Source organism: Elephas maximus, chromosome 6 (genome assembly GCF_024166365.1).
Source record: "Elephas maximus indicus isolate mEleMax1 chromosome 6, mEleMax1 primary haplotype, whole genome shotgun sequence".
Lineage (NCBI taxonomy): Eukaryota > Metazoa > Chordata > Mammalia > Proboscidea > Elephantidae > Elephas > Elephas maximus.
This window is the reverse complement of record NC_064824.1, coordinates 4,513,498-4,532,969: the sequence shown is the minus strand read 5'-3', so window position 1 is coordinate 4,532,969 and position 19,472 is coordinate 4,513,498. Positions and strand designations below refer to the sequence as shown.

Here is a 19,472-nt window from a genome sequence, read left to right as displayed (position 1 = left end):
AAAACCCAAATTACAAGAAATACTAAACCAAGTCCTCCAGTTATAAAGTCAGTAACATCAGGTAACAACTCAAAACTAGAACACAGGACAGAACAACCAGATATCAACCCAGAGAGGGAAATCACAAACATAAATCAAAGCTAAAAGGCTCAAAACAGGGAAACAGAGGCATCATTACATAAAAGTTGACAACACTAAAAGAAAAAAAAAGCCTAAATAATGTAGTCATATTTTCATATGGAGAGAAAGTGAAGGCGATATAAAGAAATCAAAGATTGGTTTAAACTTAGAAAAATAGGGGTAAATATTAAGGTAACCACAAAGGACACTAACAATCCTGCACATCAAAATAAAAAGCAAGAAAAACATACTCAGCAAATACAAAATCAACAACAATGAAAATGAGGAAAAGAAAATATATAAAGAAAAATAACAGCACAGAAAATTAAGTGGAACAAAGAAACTGTCAACAACAGTCAACACAAAAAAAGACATCAAAATGCCAGCACTAAACTCATACCTATAAATAATTACGCTGAATATAACTGGCCTAAATGCACCAATAAAGAGACAGAGGGTGGCAGAATGGATTAAAAAAAAACACGAACCATCTATATGCTGCCTACGAGAAACACACCTTAGACTCAAAGACACAAACTACAACTCAAAGGATGGAAAAAAATATATCAAGCAAACAACAATCAAAAAAAGAGCAGAGTGGCAATATTAATCTCTGACAAAATAGACTTTAAAGTAAAATCTACCACAAAGGATAAGGACACTATATAATGATTAAAGGGTCAACACACCAGGAGGACATAACCATACTAAATATTGACGCACCCGACAGGGCTCCAAAATACAAAAAACAAACTCTAACAGCACTGAAGAGAGACAGACAGCTCCAAAATAGTAGTAGAGACTTCAACACACCACTTTCCGTGAAGGACAGAATATCCAGAAAGAAGTTCAATAAAGACATGGAAGATCTCAATGCCACAATCAACCAACTTGACCTTATAGGCATATACAGAACCTATCCTAACCTACACACAGCAGGTGTTTTAAACAGCACAATGAACCACCAGCAATGGGGGTGGGGGGCTGTCAAAGTCCCTCACTCTCTCTAGAGCATCCTCTGCTCCTTCCCCGCCCCCCCATCCCACCAGCCACCTTTCCCCCCCCCCAACACCTTGATGCAGAGCCTCAGCATGGCCCACCTCACTATCTTTAGTCCAACAGTTTCCACCTCGGTTGCACAAAACCCCCACAACTTTGAAAGGACTGCCACCCAGGATGCCCCCACCCCCGGCACTCTGCTTTGACTGGTCTTGAGTGGAACACCAGAATCATTTTCCTTAATCTCTCCAGATCATTCTAATTTGCAGGGTTCCAATGAACAGGGTTGAGAATCACTGTTTCTTCCCATTCCTGCCAGTCTTCCTCACTATAGACAGCAATGCCATCCTATGAATACCCTTCACAGAGGATACTATGGGCTGTCTCATTCAATATCTTCTCTCCATTCCCTTTCTGGCATAGAGAGTCTAGAAAGCTAAAAATTACACTGCCCAGGATCCCCTGCGGCACGGGTTTGGGACTGATCCCAAATCCTAATCACTTATATGAGACTCTGATCACTTTATGACAGTAAAAAAAAAAAACTTCAGAATAGCAAAAAATACCATAAATTTATTAAAAAAAAAAAAAGACAAACTAGGAGAAAATATTTGCAAATTATTTTGACACTGAGTAAATATTCTTATATAACTATTAAAAAGAGAACAAAAACCCAACCCTATTAAAAAAAAAAAAGTCATGGTGAGAGAACTGAAAACTACAACTATACTGATATCATTTCTAACATCAGGCTAGCAAAAATCCAAAAGCTTGACAACACACTTTTGTTAGTAAGGTTTTTGGTAAACATACACTTGTCGTAGGAGTACATAACAATACAAATCCTATGAAAAGGAACTCGGCAATATCTTAAAAACTGGATATTCATTTACTCCCACCCAGCAATCCCCCCTCTAAGAATCCACCGTGAAGACAATTCCCACAAACACAATGAACATAAGCATGAGGCTATTCACTGCAGCATTATTTGAATGACGAAACACTTCACACAACCCAAGACTGGTTGAATAAACTGGTTGAAAAGCCCCCCAAAATAGAACATTGTACAGCAATATTGTGTAAAAAGGGGCAAGGCAAGCCTTGTGAGCTGATATGAAGTGATTCCTCAAATACGCTGGGCCACCAAAGCAAAGTGCACACCAGCACCTGCATTTCCTTCCAGAAAGAATCTACTGTTATGCCATGAAGAGTTTCTGGGCTGATGTCTAAACTTAGAAAAATAGGGGTAAATATTAAGGTATTTATAAGCAGCAGTGCCTTCTGGATCTATTTCTGTCTGAGGCAGGCCTCCGCTAACTGGCCATCCTGGGCCCTGAGCTCCCCAGTCACAGTAATGCATTGCAGTCTGACGCGGTCCCTACCCGATCCTGCTTCCTCTTCCCCCTCCCCTTCACAAGTGTTGTGTCCCAGAAAGTCTGCACCCCTAACTGCATCTCAGTGTCTGCTACCTTTTGTGCCTGGGAATACCTGTCAACTCTGGGCCTGGGTAGGAGGCTGAGCGCAGGCTGTCCTGGGCAGACGGGACAGAGACAGAGAGTTTTGGTGGCCTTGTAGAGAATGTAGTGATGAAACATCTAAGGAGCTTCAAAACCAGCTAAAGTCCCTTTAAGACACGTACCAAATTCCAAAGCTACCCTAGCAGAAAGCTAAAAAGCTAAAGTGAAAATCAGTGAAATGCAAAACAGAATTTTTCACACTCCCCTGATGCTTAAGAGACAAAGATTAGAGTTTGGGACCCACTAGGGGGATGGGTCCTGGTGAGCAAGGCAGGCTCAGAGAAGCCCTGGACTCTAGGATGAGGGCAAAACAAACTCAGCTTCTGAGCGCATTAAGGAGATCAGTCACCACTCTATCTTGACTAGCAAAGGAACACATTAACTGGACCACCTGCAATTTTTAATACAACATATATAACCGATATTCCATCAAAAACACAAGGCATGCCAGTACGGGACCAGATGACCAAAAGACAAATTGACAAAAGAAACAGACTCACAAGTGATCCAGAGACTAGAGTCAGCCAACAAAGTCTTTAAAATAACTCTGAGTTATGTGTTGTAGAAAACAGAAGATGAAGAAGATAGATGAAAAGACTAAAAGAGCAGAAGGCGGCATAATGAAATGACAGCAGATCATTAGAAAGCACCTATACTGAAACTGACAGAGAGAAAAAACAGAAAATACAAAAAAGGGCACAAGAGACATGAAGGACAGAATGAAATGGTCTAATATGCTTGTACATGAGTCCCAGGAGAGAAGAATGGAGCAGAAAAAAATATTTGAAGAGCTACTGCTAATTCAACCCACAGCGTCAAGAAGCCCTTGAATGCCATGCAAGATAAATTCGAAGAAAATCACATCTAGTCACATCATAATAAAACAAAACTATTTTAAAAGCAGCAGAGGGTAGGGAAAGAGACATTACTTTCAAAGAAGCAAAAATAATTCTGACAGAAACCAGAAGGCATTACAATTGTATCTTTAAAGTGCTGAAAGAAAACAACTGTAAACCTAAAACTGAACACAGTGAGGTAGGCTGAAAAATGGCCCCTCAAAAGATACTGATATCAAATCCCCGGAACCAGTGAATGTGACTTTATTTGGGAAAGGGTCTTTGCAGAGGTGATTAAGTTAAGGATCTTGAGATAAGGTCATTCTGGATTACGTGGGTGGGCCCTACATCCAATGACTGGTGTCCTTACAATACACACACAAAACTAACAGAATTTGAGGAGGCGGTGTGATCATGGAGGCAAAGACTGGAGTGACACATCAACAAGGCCATGTCAAGGAATGCTGACAGCCACCAGAAACCAGAAGAGGGCAGGCAAGTAGGAATTTTCCCCGGGGACCTCCAGAGGAAATATGGCCCTGCCAACCCCTTTATTTTAGATTTCTGGCCTCCAGAACCATAAGAAAATAAATTTCTGTTGTTTTAAGCCACCAAGTTTGTGGTAATCTATTACAACAGCCATAGGAAAATAAATACCGCCAGCAAAAATATCCCCCCAAAATACAAGTAAATACATTTTTCACAAACAAAAACAAAAATCACTGCCAGCAGACCTATAGTAAAAGAAATACCAAAGGGAGTTCTTCAGGTAAAAGGAAAATGATACCAAACAGAAACACAGAAATACAGAATGCAATGAAGAACACCAAAAATAGTAAATGTACAAATAAATATAAATGCTGACTGAACAAAATAAAAATAGTAATGCCTTAAGTCACGGCAACAGTAACACACAAGGAGGGGATAAAAATGCTATAATCTATAGCAAAAAAAAAAAAACAAACCAAACCCAGTGCCATCGAGTCGATTCCGACTCATAGTCACCCTATAGGACAGAGTAAAACTACCCCATAGAGTTTCCAAGGAGCGCCTGGCGGATTCGAACTGCCAAGCCTTTGGTTAGTAGCCATAGCTCTTAACCGCTACACCACCAGGGTTTCCATAACCTTTACAGCAACCACTAAAAGAATAATAGAAGAATTTTTTAATTAATAAAAGGAAAAATGAATAAAAATATACTTGATTAGAAAATAGTAAGATGGTAGCAAAGGTCCGATTCAATTATATCAGTAATTACATTATCCTAATTAAAAGACTAAGTGTTACTTGGAATTGTTCCCTATTTTCAAGTAAATGTAAATAAAAAGGAAAATTAAAATTTTAAACTTCTCTCAATTTGCTGAAGAGTATAAAAGCACTTTCTTGTAATGTGAGTTTTTGGTACTGAGGTTATGCTAGCCTCAAAATACTGAAAGCACATAATTTCCTACATGAAATAACTCCTGGTTAAAAATTCCTAGAATGTTTTCTATTGCCAGTATTAAACACTTACTGATACAGATAGTGTTATAAAAGTCAGGGAGAATAAAATACCAAAACCAAGAAAATAGGCAAAATAGATTCAAAGAAATAGTAAAGTGAGGAGAAACTACACAAAATTTAAAATTGCTTTAAAGCTACAGAAATTTTCTTTTATGCATTATTTTAAGAATTGGCTCCCAAGCCACGGCAACCTCGTGTGTTAGAGAGCAGAGCTTTCCACAGAGCTTCCTGGGCTGCAATCTTTATGGAAGCAGATCGCCAGACCTTTCTCCCATGAAGCATCAGGTGGACCTGAACTGCCAACCTTTCTGTTGGGAACTAATTACAAACTGCTTGCACTACCCAGGCTCCTATAATTTTAAGGCTAAAAGGAAAAAAAAAAATTTTTAACCTAAAAAGTATTTTTCTCCAATTCTTTTGACCAGACATCACTAAACTATAGCCCATAGGCCAAATCCAGCCCAGCACTTGCTTTCATAAAGTACTGGAACACAGCCACACTTGTTCATTTCGTATTACTGCCTATAGCTGTTTTTGTGCTACAAAGGTTTAGTTGAATAGTTGCAACACAGACAGTATAAACCACTAAGCCTAAAATATTTACTATCCATCCCTTTATATAAAGTTTGCCAACCCCTGCTTTTGACCAACCAAAGAGCAAGTACAGAGTTTATGTATCTGTCTCCTCACAACCGTACACAGAAATGGTGTATGGTAGGTGATCAATATTTTATTATGTTGACTATTAGGTAATGTTATAAGTTTTGGCTACTTTCCTAGGTCCTGATCCACTCAAGATCCTCTTTAGCTACTTAACATTCTATTTAAACTAGTGTTGATACTTTAAAGACTTTAAAAGTAGGTCTTACCATTAAATTATCTTTCACCAATTCTGAAAAATTCTGTCACTCCTTTTTTCTCCACTCTCTCATTTTGATCCTTCTGGAGCACTTAATTCTCAACCTTCTCATTCTGGCTCTGTATTTCTTAACTGATCTCCTATTTCTCCCTTCTCCATGTTCCATTCCAGTTTTCTCTTTAGCAATGGGTTTATCTGCAATTTAACCTGAATTTTGTTCAAATGCTATTTTTCATTTTTCCAGCATCCTGTTCCTCTCTTATATTTGTGATTCCTTCTTTCACATCTTCAATTATTCTAAATGTGTTTATATGTGACATGGTCTCCACCTAATGGTTCTATCCAGCAGCCTGTCATGACTGCTGACTCTTACTTGATGGATAACAGTGTGCCTGTTGTTATTTGCACTGCTGGCAGACAGAACTTGGTCTGTGGGAACCCAACAGAACCCAAGATGGGGAGCCATGCCTCCAGAGCAGCTCTGCATGTGCTGCTGCCAAGTACTCCAGGGGTGACCTAGGCTAGGACTATTTTTTTATGATACTTTCACAATTTCTGGACCTCCCGAAGAACAATACAAATTAGAACTCCAAACATCCCCGAATGGTTATAAATTCTTAGGAAACCTTATGCTCCCCCAATCCCACCCCTAGAACCAATCCAGAGACAAAGTTTTTGCTGGGCCAGTGAATTAAAATTTTTGTGTACCTAAATCCATTTCTGTCAAGTCATTCCGACTCATAGCAACCCTACCAGACAGAGCAGAACTGCCACATAAAGTTTCCAAGAAGCAGCTGGCGGATTTGAATTGTCGACCTTTTGGTTAACAGCCAAGCTCTTACCAGATTTATGAGGGTAACTCCCTGCCTCACATGGTCCTAGGACCTCATTTTCTGTCCCCAGGTAGATTATTAAAACTCACTAATAGCGAGTGCCGCCAGGGCAGGCAAAACATTACCTCAACGGCCAAAGGCACTGGTTATTCTATCACTTCATATTTGGTCAAAGATATTTCTCTTACTTTCCTGGAAGCTCACCTTTTTAAAAATGTTTGTTTTATTAAACTTTCTAGGGGTTTTGCAAACAATGTGATTTTAGGGTAATATCATCCACCTTATTTTCAAAACACACAATAAAGTGTAACATTCAAATTAAAAACTACTTGTTCAAAGTCACCAACTAGGACAACCATTCGCTACTCTTGACCAACCAGCTCCTATCCCCCTAATTTTTGTTTCACCTCCTCCTCCCTCACAGTTCATGTTTGAGCTAGCTGACTCCACTAAGGGTGGAGGAGGTGGCTCAGGCTTAAGTTAATCTGTAGGATCCCCTGGCCTGGGGACTGGCTCAAGGATGGGCAGAGAATGGAAGCTGAGTCCAGTCAGAAAGAATCCTAGGATAGGGAACAAGAACCTCCACTGGGCCTTCCTGTTGGACAGAGATAAAAAAAAAAAAAAAAAGAGAGAGAGCTGCTGGGAGGTACTAATCACCATGGAGAAACCACAATGGGGAGAACGACCAACACTGAGGCAGTACTGAAGAAGTGAAGCTGAGACCAGAAAACAGAGAAACTAGATCCTAGTCGCAACTGACCAAGCCTTCAGCAAAGCCAGATCTACCTCTTGATTTTTCGATTCCAGGAGCCAATGAATTTTCTTCCTTAGTTATGCCATGTGGGGTTGGGTTTTTCAATTGAAAGCGTTCTTAGTGACATGGAAATTTACCTAATGTTCAAAGTTCAAGAATGAAAACAAAATTATACTTCCTTACCTGGATAACCAATTCCTTTGGCATTTGCATAGGGAACCCCAGAAGATCCAGGGCTATAAACAGGATTCATGATTTCAAGAACTAAAAGGAAACAAAAAACATGAGTTAATCAGTGCTTTTGTTCTCAGATTTTTCTCCAGCATCAGTCCCAGAAGAACAGGTGGTACCAAGAGTTCCTTCTCTAGTCTACTATAAAGCCATGCCATGTCATGCCGCTGCCAGCCAGAAGAGAAGACAAACAGCATGCGTCTTAATGAGCACCCACCAAGACACTGCAAATTTTCCTTTACAGCTCTCTTCAGACCATCAGAGTTAAGGAGGAAAAAAGTGTTCTGTGTCCCTACCTAAAACAGTTAAAATAAATAAATAAATAAAATCAGCAAATAACCTAAATGTCCTTGTAACGGAGAAGGTAGTTTAAACAAACCAAGGCATAGCCAAAGCCTGAACTACTTTGCATCTGCTTTTCAAACTTTTAAAACAAGAGATTGGTATAATCTTACGTGAAAAAATTAGAGTATGATACTGCATCATGCAGTATGATCCCAAATTTACATCTACACGTCTAGGCATGGGCACCCCTGACACAAACAAGTAAGTCTGGGAAGAAACACGTGAAAATATTAACAGCGTTTGTCTCTGGATGAGGTGGGTTTAGTTTTCTTTCTGCACTTTATTTCCTATAAAACTTCTGTTTAAAAATATATATTTAAAAAAATCTAGCTACAAACCCAGCAACTCCTATTAACCCATACAATATTTTAACAATTATAAATCTAATTTTCTCAAAAGTTCAAGAACTTGTACAGCAACAACCACAATTCTACCCCTTTTCATTACTATCCCCAGCAAGCTTCTCTTAATTTTAAAACCCAATGTATTCTTAAAAGTATGAGCTTAATTAAGACTATTCAGTGTTCCTAGTGTGATAAATTACTCACTGACTTATATTACCAAACAACTGTTTAATTTTTTTAAGCTTCTAAATCAGAAGTCGGATGCCCTGACAACTACAACTACAGTTTGATTAGTCTAGACTGGTACCGTCCAACAGATGTTTGCCTGCAATGATGAAAATGAGTTATGTCTGCACTGTCCGATAGGCAGCCAGGAGCCACATGTGGCTATTCAGCACTTGAATAACAAGGCCTGTAATGGATCTGATTTTTATTTTTACCTAACTTTAATATAAATTCAAATAGTCACATCTGCCTAGGGGCTACTACATTAGACAGTACAGGTCTAGAAAAAAGATTAGAGAAAGAAACCAAGGACAGAAAGATAGCAAGTAGGCAGGACAATCAATTGTGTATTTTACCCCACAGTTTAAGAATTAACAAATTGGTAACTGCCAATTCCTATTATCCTGCACTTTTGAACCATTCTTGGCAACACAGGAATTGTGGAGGCAAAAAAAAAAAAAAAAAATTTTTTTTCCCAAACATTTTATCTGTATTTGTGGTTCAATTGCCATCTCTGAAGAAGTGAATACTTCCCCAAACTCTTCCTCTGTTCTGTGCCAGGATCTAAATCTACTTTCTTAATGAATTCAAGATAAACAAAGCACTATGCAAAGGCCAACAGAAAATAAAAGAACAAGTCACAGTCCCTGTTCAGAGTTAAAAGTTCTCGAAAAGTCCTAAGAAAACTCTGCAAAGATGGAGATGTATGTCTGCACTGTCCAGAAACAGCCACTAGCCAAATATTGCTACAGAACACTTGAACTGTGGCTAACACAAAAGGAACTAAATTTTAATTTAACTTTAATTCTAATAAAATTAAAGTCACATGTGGGTGATAGCTATCATATTGGACAACACAGGCCTAGTAGGAAGAAGACAAGAGGCATGAATATCGGCAAAATGGGGCAGTGTCAAGAGCCACAAAAAAAAAAACCAGAGTGTTCTGAGGGTTGAGTGGGGAGAGTAAATTCAATGCGGGAGGTAAGAACGGTCAGAAAAAAACTTAAGGTGCTAGTATTTGCAATAAGGAGTCCCTGGGTGGCACAAACTAGTTCACATGCTCAGCTGCCAACTGAAAGGCTAGAAGAGCAGGTCCTCACAGAGGTTCCTCAAAAGAAAGGCCTGGTGATCTGCTTCCGATAAATCAGCCACTGCAAACACCATGAAGCCCAGTTCTACTCTGACACACATGGGGTCACACCATCAGTCGGAATCAACTTAAGAGCAGCTGCTATTTACAATTAAAAAAAAAAAATTTTACAATAAGCCCTAAATAACGGGTAGCATCCTGACTAGCCACAGAAATGAGAAAATGAATGATGCATTCTAGCAGTATTGGGCAATTTGGTTTATTTGGAGCTGAGGCTACACGTAGGACACCAGGAAAAGATTATAATAAGCATAGATTAGGTAAGACCATCATGTGTAGACCCTTAAGTGTGGGGCTGAACAGGCGATGCCCTCTGACAGGCAGTGAAGCTCATGAACAGCTAGCAGTTAAACACAGTTACTATATGACCCAGCCATCCACACTATTATACTACCAAGAGAAATGAAAGCGTATGTCCACAGAACAACTTGCACTCAATGTTCATATAATGATGCACAATAGTGAAAAAGTGGAAACAACCCAAATATCCATCAACAGATGAATAAATAAGCAAAATATCATATGTCCACACAATGGGATATTATTCTGTCATAAAAAGGAAGAATGAAGTTCTGATGCCCACTATGACATGAATAAACCTTGAAAATATGAAACTGAAAGAAGCCAATCACAAAAGGCCACATACTGTACAATTCCATTCATATGAAATGTGCAGAATAGGCAAATTCATAGGCAGAAAGATTAGTTAGTCATTGCAAGGGGCTGGGGAGGGGAGAAAGAGGAGTGGCTGTTAATGGGTATGGGGCTTCTTTTTGGGGTGATGAAAATATTCTAGAAACTGATAATGGTGATAGATGTACAACTCTGTGAACATACTAAAAACCACTTAACTGTGTATTTTAAAAGGGTGAACTTTATGCTATGCAAATCATGTCTCAATAAAGTAGTTACAAAAAAAAAAAGACCAAAATATATAAAGTTTCTAAGACAACTCAATCAAAAAAAAAGGGGGGGGGGGGCAGGACTTGACAGGCATTTCACCAGAGAAAATCCAAATGAACAACAAGCACATGAAAAGATGCTCAACATCATTAGCTGTTGTTGTATGCCACTGAGGCAATTCCAACTCATAAGGACCCTATATGACAGAGTAGAAATGCCCCCTAGGGTTTCCTCAGCTGTAACCTTACCATAGCAGATCTCCAGCTCTTTTCTCCCACAGAGCCTCTGCTGGGTTCAAACAGCTGACTGCTTAAGCACTGCACCACCAGGGGTCCTTTCACTAGCCATTAACCCATTGCCATTGAGATGATTCCAACTCATAGTGACCCTATAGGACAGAACTGCCCTAAAGGTTTCCTGGTGGATTTGAACTGCTGACCTTTTGGTTAACAGCAGATCTAATCGCTGCACCACCAGGGCTCCTCACTAGCCATTACCAAAAAAAAAAAAAAAAACTCATTACTCTACAAAACAGAGTAGAATAGCCCCATAGAGCTTCCAAGAAGCACCTGGTTGATTCGGACTGCCAACTTTTGGTAAGCAGCTGCAGCTCCTAACCACTATATCACCAGGGTTTCCACTAGCCATTAAAAAGGGAGATGGAAATCAAAACTACAACGAGACATCGCCTCACCCCTATTAGAATGGCAATACCAAAAAATGGAAAACAAGTGTTAGCAAGGTTGTGGAGAAACTGAAATCTCCATCCATTGCTGGTGGTAACGGAAAACAGTGCAGCCACTGTGGAAAAATTGGACAGTTCCCCAAAAAGTTGAACACAGGACTACCATATGACCCAGCAAACCCAATCCTAGGTATATACCCAGAAGTGAAGGCAGGAATGCAAACAGAACCCTGTATGCCAATGTTCATTGCAGCACTTTTCACAATAGACAAAAGGTGGATACAACCTAAATGTTCATCAACAGGTGAATGGATAAACAAAATACGGTATACATACACAATGGAATACTACTCAGCCATATAGAGAAATGAAGTCCTGATGCATGCTACAACATGCATGAAACTTGGAAACAACATACTCAGTGAAATGAGTCAGCTGCAAAAGGACGTATATTGTATGATTTCACTTACATGAAATAAGGAAATATACAGAAACCAAAAATCAGTGGTGGTTACCAGGGGTGGGAGGAAGGGGGAAAGGAGAAGTTTTTGGTTAGTGGGCACTGCATTTATATTAACGGTGGTGGAAAAATTTGGAAAAGGATAGTGAGAATGGTTGCACAACTTGAATCATTTAAAATTGCTGGGATGCAGCATGTTCTGTTATGTATGTTTTCACGATAAAATTTTAAAAATGAAGGCTAGTACAGCAAGACAATGCTTCATGAGGATTATTAATTTGGCAATGGGATGCAGACAGTTCAATCGACTGGAGACTAAGACTAAAAAAAGAAATAAGGGGTTTACAAGACAGAGCTAGAAGACCAAAGCTTCAAAGACTCTGCCTTGCTTAATGTTTCTTCCCACCACTGTGTTCTAGCAGCAGACTCAGCATTGTTACAATCCATGATGATATCTAAAAATTATGCACAACAGCCAAAAGGTGGAACAACCTAATCGCCCACCAACAGATGAAAGGATAAACAAAATGTGGTACATACATACAGTGGAATACTACTTAGGCAGTAGGAGAAATGTCCTGATACAAGCCGCGGTAAGGATGGAGCTTGAAGATATTATACTGAATGAAATAAGTCAATCACAAAAGGACAAATATTGTATGACCTCACTTTTATAAAAAAGACAAGAAAAGGCTAATGTACTTGTAACAGTGCTGCTACCTCCCATTCACTGCCTTCTAAATAGAAACAAGGATTTCTTCACCCTCCCCATCCATCATGAAATCCAATCCCCACAGGCACTGCCAACTTGTCCCACTTTCCCTCCACTCAGATAAATCTCAAGGGGATTCCTTTGCCTCTAAAACAACATACAAATGCTTGAATTCAATGCCCCCAAAATCTGGCCCCAGCCCGCCATTCTTACCTACGGTATTCTTTATACTTTTCCCATTTTGCCCATGCTGTTCTCCCTGCCTGTGAGGTCCTGTACTAACCAACCTTCAAGGGCAGACTCAAGCATCCCTCTCTTCAACTTCCCTACCTTTAAATCACCACTAAAACAAACAAACAAACAAAACCTGTTGCCATCGAGTTGATTCTGACTCATAGCAATCCTACAGAACAGAGTAGAATTGCCTCATAGGGTTTCCAAGGAACAACTCGTATATTCGAAATGCTGACCTTTCAATTAGCAGCCTTAGTTCTTAACCACTGAACCACCAGGGCTCCAAATAACCACTGGGGCACATATATTCTCTGTCATATTGTGACTTCCTAAATTTTAATTGCCTACTGGACAGTAGCTAAGTTCTCACCTTTTTACTTCGCCATAATATCTACTACTGTTCCTTAAAGACCAGCAACGTGGATGAATGCTATAAAATATAGACCAAATTAGGAACAATATAGTTTAGAACAAGGTTTACTCATACACTAATTCTTTAGGGAAATGGCATTTTCACAGTAATAGCTGCACAGAACATCAAATTTTCCTAAATATTTCATTTTTCAACCATGCCAGTTAAGGTTATGACTCAGTGTTTTTTTTTTTAAATGAGCTTTACTACTCAAGAGATATAAAACTTAGAAAAAACTCTCAAGTCCTTTCTTCGTCCTATTGTATGCCAAACTATGCAAAATACTCTTTTTAAAAAATTATAAACAGATTATTTAATTAACAGGTTATATTATTTACAGATAAATTTATATGTCTGGGATTTCCTTCAAGCTAGGGAGGAGGACAGGGTGTATTGTATATAGCCAGACAAGATCTACCATGGGCTGATAACGGCTGAAGGTGGGCAATGGGTACAAGGGGTTCATGTATATTTCTCTCACTTTAGTATGCATTTTCAACAGAGCTTTTCATAGCTTTTCTCTCCTTCTAGCCTGTTGTTCCCCCAGACAGCTGACTGGCTCACTACCACAATTCACTGGGTTTTCTGACATGGCCACTTCCTCATGAGATCTTCCAAGATAACCTTGTCTAAAATAGCCACCAACGCTTTCTAGACCTTGTGCTTACTTCCTTTTTGTTTTCATGGTACTTAAACCTTTTTAAAATTAAATGTCTATTTGTTCATTTTTTGTCCTTTCCCATTAGAACATAAAAGACTGTCTCTCTTGCTCACCTAAACACCTCAACAGTATTCAACAAACACGTAGTGAGCAACCCTGCTGCTGAATGGGTGAAGAGTCTATCCTGACTACAGAGAACTGAGTACAAAACTAAGCGCAAGGAGACCAAAGTCAGATTTAGGGCTCTACCTTCTCCTAGCTATGGGATCTACGACAAGTCTTTTAGCCTTTCCTGCCTTTCTGCTCCTGGGTAACTCTAATCAGTCAGTTACTTCAAAGGACGCAGGAAGAATCAAGAAGACAAAAGATGTGAAGGGGTTTGACCTGTGAAGCACTAAATGCTCTCCTTCCATAACAACTTGACCACAGTCTGACCAATAATAATACAATTCTACCCTACATCTGGAGTCCCTGGATGGTGCAAAAAGCACACTCCGCTGCTAACCAAATGGCTGGTGGTTCGAGTCCACCCAGAGGCACCTTGGAAGAAAGGTCTGGAAATCTACTTCCAAAAAATCAGTCACTAAAAACCCAGCTGAGCACAGTTCTACTCTGACACACACAGGGTCACCATGAGTTGGAACTCATTACCCCATATTTACCACTTAAATTCTTTTCATGAGATTGCACTTGAATCGTAAGTTTTAAACTAACTACAAGTTACATTTTCTGAAAATATTTTTACTCCTTCGGGGACTAATAAGAGATACACTGCCTAATGACTAAAAAGGTTTTAATAAATTAAAAATTATAGGTAAAAAAAGGTAGATAAGAAAATATGATACAGGACTGCTAAGATAAAATGGGGCACTTCCCTCTGTATCTGCTAAAAGGGCTTGCAATGAAAGAAAGTCAGTAACACACAGACAAGGTCTGTGAACAAATACCAAATAGCTCCTCAAGTCACTTGTTTAAAAGATGAGATAAAGATTCCCTGAAGAATTCGAACCTGTAAGCGCGGGGGGAAAACACCTTATTCAGCACCGTCTCCCTGCATTTCACACAGTGCTTGGCACAAAGGTAGCTCATAAATACCTTCCGAATATTGCTAAAAAATGAACTATGCAATTGAAAATACATAATTTTTCATAGCAATAAATATTAATTTGAAACCTTTATTTAAAAATGTGGGTTTTGTTTTATTCAGAACTATTGAAACATATCTGCTTATTGATGGGCTATTTTTTTTTTTTTTTTATTGTTGTTAGGTGCCATCGAGTTGATTCTGACTCACACTGATCTTATAGGGTATACCAGTACTGCCCTAAAGCGTTTCCCAGGCTGTAATCTTTACAGGAGCCACTGGGTAGGTTCAAACCACCAAACTTTCGATTAGCAGCCAAGTGCTCAACCATTTGCACCACCAGGGTTCCATGTTTATTGGTTAGTGCACACCTGACCATCTCATCTGAATCCACTAATCAATCTTAACAACACCAAGAGTCAAGAGAAATATTACTCAGCATTATCTGCTATGTACCATTACAAAAACATTAAAATTTGAATGTGATGGAGCCAACAGATCTAAGTACACACTTCTACAGGAAAAGACAGGGGTTGGAGGAAGATGCTGAACTACACCATGAAGCAATCAGACAAATCCAAAAGGTGGGACATTCTAGAGGATAAATGACTCAGGAGGGAAATGTTCAGATTAAAACTGATTTAGACAGAAGGGCAATAGATGAATTTTGTCTGGATTCAGATTTGGATAGAAAAACCTAACTGTAAGGAAATATTTTAAAGATAACTGCAAAACAACAGAAAACAGGCTGAGTATCAGATGACACTAATTATTATGGTTAATTATTAGCTGTGATAATGGTATTGTGGTTATGTAAAACTAGATAATTTTTAGAGAGACATACTAAAGTTTTAAGGGTAAAAATGACATTATGCCTATAATTTATTTCCCACAAAAAAGGGTAAATACAGAAAAATGCTAATAACCATTACAGCAAGGTGATAGTACATGAGTTACATCGCATCATTCTACTTGTTTAATTTGAATAAGGAAAAAAACTACCACCACCATCCCAGTCTGATCTGGTGTGTACCAAGTACTCTAATCTCAAGGCTGGATCCAGACGATGTCACCTTTAAAAAGCTCCCCCTTGGAATGCCTCAACTGGCAGAACTCCTACGGGAATCAAGAATAGACAAATCTTCGATTTGCATTTTTAAAAAAAAGGATGACAGCAAAAAACCCTCAATTTGAAAATCCATCAACGACCAGAAAGAATGTCTTTGAAATGAGAACATTCATCACCATACTATTTTGTCTAATTCAAAACTTAGTTCCTCCCATGCTTTGGGATTGAACTGTGTCCCCCAAAAATGTGTGTCAACTTGGCTAGTCCATGATTCTCAGTATTGTGTGGCTGTCTTCTATTGTGTGATCCAATGTAACTTTCCTCTGTATTGTAAATTCTAACATCTATGATGTTAATGAGGCAGAACATCATCTACAGGATTAGGCTGTATCTTCAGTCAATCTCTTCAGATACAAGAGAAGTGAGCAGAGAGGAGAGGGACCTCATACCACCAAAAAAGACAGCCGGGAGTGGAGTGCATCCTTTGGGCCTCAGGTTCCTGTGCTGAGAAACTGGATGACAAGGCCCTTCTCCCAGAACCAACAGAGAAAGAAAGCGTTCCCTGGGAGTTAGAGAACTGAATCCCGACTTCTAGCCTCCTACACCATGAGAGAATAAATTTATTCGTTAAAGCCATCCACTTGTGGTATTTGTTATAAAAAATAATTTTTTTTTCCTAGACCATGAGAGAATAAATTTATTTGTGAAAGCCATCCACTTGTGGTATTTGTTATAGCAGCACTAAGTAAGACACCCCGTAAAACAGTAATTATAAATGTTAAAGGCCTTGTACATTAAGATGTGTATTTCATAACAAAACTAATTTCAAGGAGTTTAAATTCTCCCTCTTGGATACACCAAAATACAAGAAAATCAACACTGAAAATTCTCAGTAATGCCAGGTATCACATAAGAATATATACATAACAGGAAAAAAATTCCCCACTCCCCCAACATCCACCTTCACCACCAAGGTTTGCAAGTTACTGGGAGAAGTTCACATATTTCTGCACAGAACAACTGGGCAGACTGTAAAGATAAAGGCATACAGTAAAACATAGACATGGAAAAAGTCACTGTTACTCTATTACACTGGTCTACTGTTGTTTTAAGATTGTCCTCAACTGATCCAGATAAAGCAGCTCTCTATACAAGGCAAGTTTGGTAGACAAAAATTGCCCTTTAAACTACCAAACCAAAACTAAACCCATTGCCATCGAGTGGATTCCAACTCACAGTGACCCTAAAGGAGAGAGTAGAACTGCCCCATAGGGTTTCCAAGGAGCACCTGGTGGATTCGAACTGCTGACCTTTTGGTTAGCAGCCGTGGCTCTTAACCTCTATGCCACCAGGGTTTCCCTTTAAATCACAGAACCTACAAAAAGTTAAAGTTGTTTTTTAAATACACTTACGTTTCTTTCAATTCTAATTCTCTACTCTGTACCATTATATACTGTTCTTATTTTCCCAATATTTGTAATTCAAATGACTGTCATTACAACTGTCTAATCTTAAAATGAAAATAACTTTAAAGGCGGTTGTGTATCAAAACAGTAACTAAAAAGCCTAACAAATTTAACACGGCATAATAAGGGGGCAATGGTCATAGTATCAACAGCAGCAATTGCTGCTGTCTCCTTCTTACTGAGTTCCAGGCACTTGCCTTACACAGAATGCTTCCACTGCTCAGAAGGGCAGGAGGCTCGTCCTACTGCTACGTCTCTAATGACTGGCCAAGGGCTGCACGAGGAACACCCAGGAGAACCCCAGAGGAAGCCAGCTAGGCCTTCTACTAGACCATAACTTTCGTTTAGTCACAAACACAACTAAACATGAGAAGCACAGGCACGCACCGAAGTAAGCCTGCTTTATAACGCTTAAGAGAAACAAAAAGCTGTCACAACTGTGCCACTTCGCAGTTGCTTCAACACTCGGAAAAATACCCTTGAATTGCCCAATTCTTTGCTGTCAAAGCAAAAATAATCCACTATTTACTTACCAAGTTTAAAAATTTGTCCCTGTTATTAGCCAAAACAAACAAAAAACTTACTTAATCTAAAGTCTTTCATCATAATATTTCAGAAAGTAATCTCAAATTAAACGAGGATGACTTGAGAGTTTAAGTGGGAACTATATAAACAGCTTCATCTTTAAAGCCTTCTTGCATGCCAAAACACTCCAACTAATTTTTACATATTTTATAAAACGTTACCTCATGCAACTCATTAAACGCACCCTATACCTCCACGTACGCGATAAAAGAAAAACACCGTATTCGTGACATTGTACAAGTGTACTGTTTTTCAAAGTAAACCGAGGAGGGGCTACAGAACGCCCTGCTGAAGAAAACTTTTAAAAGCTGAATTTAAATCGTATCTTTTCAAGCTGGAGGGACAACGCTCAGTTTCTGCAGGCAATTCGGACAATTTTTACTTCGTGGGTAAACAACGATACATTCGAAATTATTAAAATCACAAGAATTCTAAGTACAGAAGTAACACCCATTTTTCACCCTCAAACACTTTCGTCACGTACACTAACTCTGGCCTTGCAAACACCAAGAAAACATTCCTCTACAATAAGCCGCAGCTCTCCGCCGGCCGCCTGGGCAGCAGCCCCTCCTCCCCCTCAGGCTGCACACGCCCGCGACCCTCGGGTCCGCGCCGAGCTCCTCCTCCTTCGCGCCTTTCCGCAGGCCCTCAGGACCGCTCCAGCCGCCGGCCCACGGGCCGGCCGGCAGGACAAAGCGCGCCGGCCCCCTCCCGGATCCAGACGACAAGTGACCCCACGCCCGTGGCCCGACCTTGGCGCCGCCCCAGGCCTGCCGCACAAAGCGCTACACTTCCGGCCGGGTCGCCGCCACCGCCTCCCGCGCCCGCCGTTCGCTCGCCCGCGGCCCAGGCCCAGGCCCAGGCGGGCGCCGCGGCCCGCACCGACCGTGGGGCGTCCGTCCCACTCACCGGGCCGCAGCAGCAGCAGCGACCTGGGCCTCGGCGACGAGCGCGCGCTAGCCCGGGGAGGCTCGGCCGCGGGACGAAGCGAGGGGCACAAGACGTGGAAGCCTGCTCCGATCCGGGGCTGAGTCGCGAGGCCGCCGGTCTCCGCCACCACTGACCCCGCCCGCCTCTCCGCAGCCCGCGCTCCCCGCCGACGCTGCGCAACCAACAGAGCCGGCGACCTCACTTCCGCCCGCGAGCGTGCGGCGGCGGGGGCGCGCCGGACACGTGACTCGGCGGCTTGCCCGGGCTCGAGTGGCGACGTGCGCGCGCCCCCGCGGCGTCGTGCGGAGGCGGTTGCGCGCGGCCCCTACGGCGGGCCTCCGTGGGCCCGGCTCTGGCCGCCCTGGCTGGGGCCACGATGCATGGTCTCCGGCCCGGCAGGCGCTTGGACGGCGCACGGCGTAACCGTGGAAGAGCCGCGATCCACGGGCCAGCCTCTCCAGGGTCCCCTGAGTGCTGAACGTCGGACCAGGTGCCCGCTGGGCATGTTTTCTGTTGGTCTTTTGGGATAAACACTTACATGGAGAATTGTTCTTC

At 40.8% G+C, this 19,472-nt stretch overlaps 1 protein-coding gene across 6 annotated transcripts in view; it reads right to left on the bottom strand.

The window, feature by feature from the left end:
- The window catches only part of FAM168B (family with sequence similarity 168 member B), a 79,503-nt gene extending 60,373 nt beyond the window's left edge, over positions 1–19,130 (bottom strand). For 2 of the 6 annotated variants that reach the window (XM_049889055.1, XM_049889057.1), the window contains exons 1-2: positions 18,897–19,130; positions 7,605–7,685 (exon numbers count right to left, since the gene is read on the bottom strand). In XM_049889055.1, the coding sequence (XP_049745012.1) occupies positions 7,605–7,674 (70 nt within the window). In that variant the 5' untranslated portion in view covers positions 7,675–7,685; positions 18,897–19,130. Of the gene's footprint in view, positions 1–7,604; positions 7,688–7,869; positions 10,214–18,471; positions 18,863–18,896 lie in introns of those variants that run through there. The other 4 variants (XM_049889052.1, XM_049889054.1, XM_049889053.1 and 1 more) reach the window with 4 other exon arrangements.
- Positions 19,131–19,472: the final 342 nt, after the last annotated feature.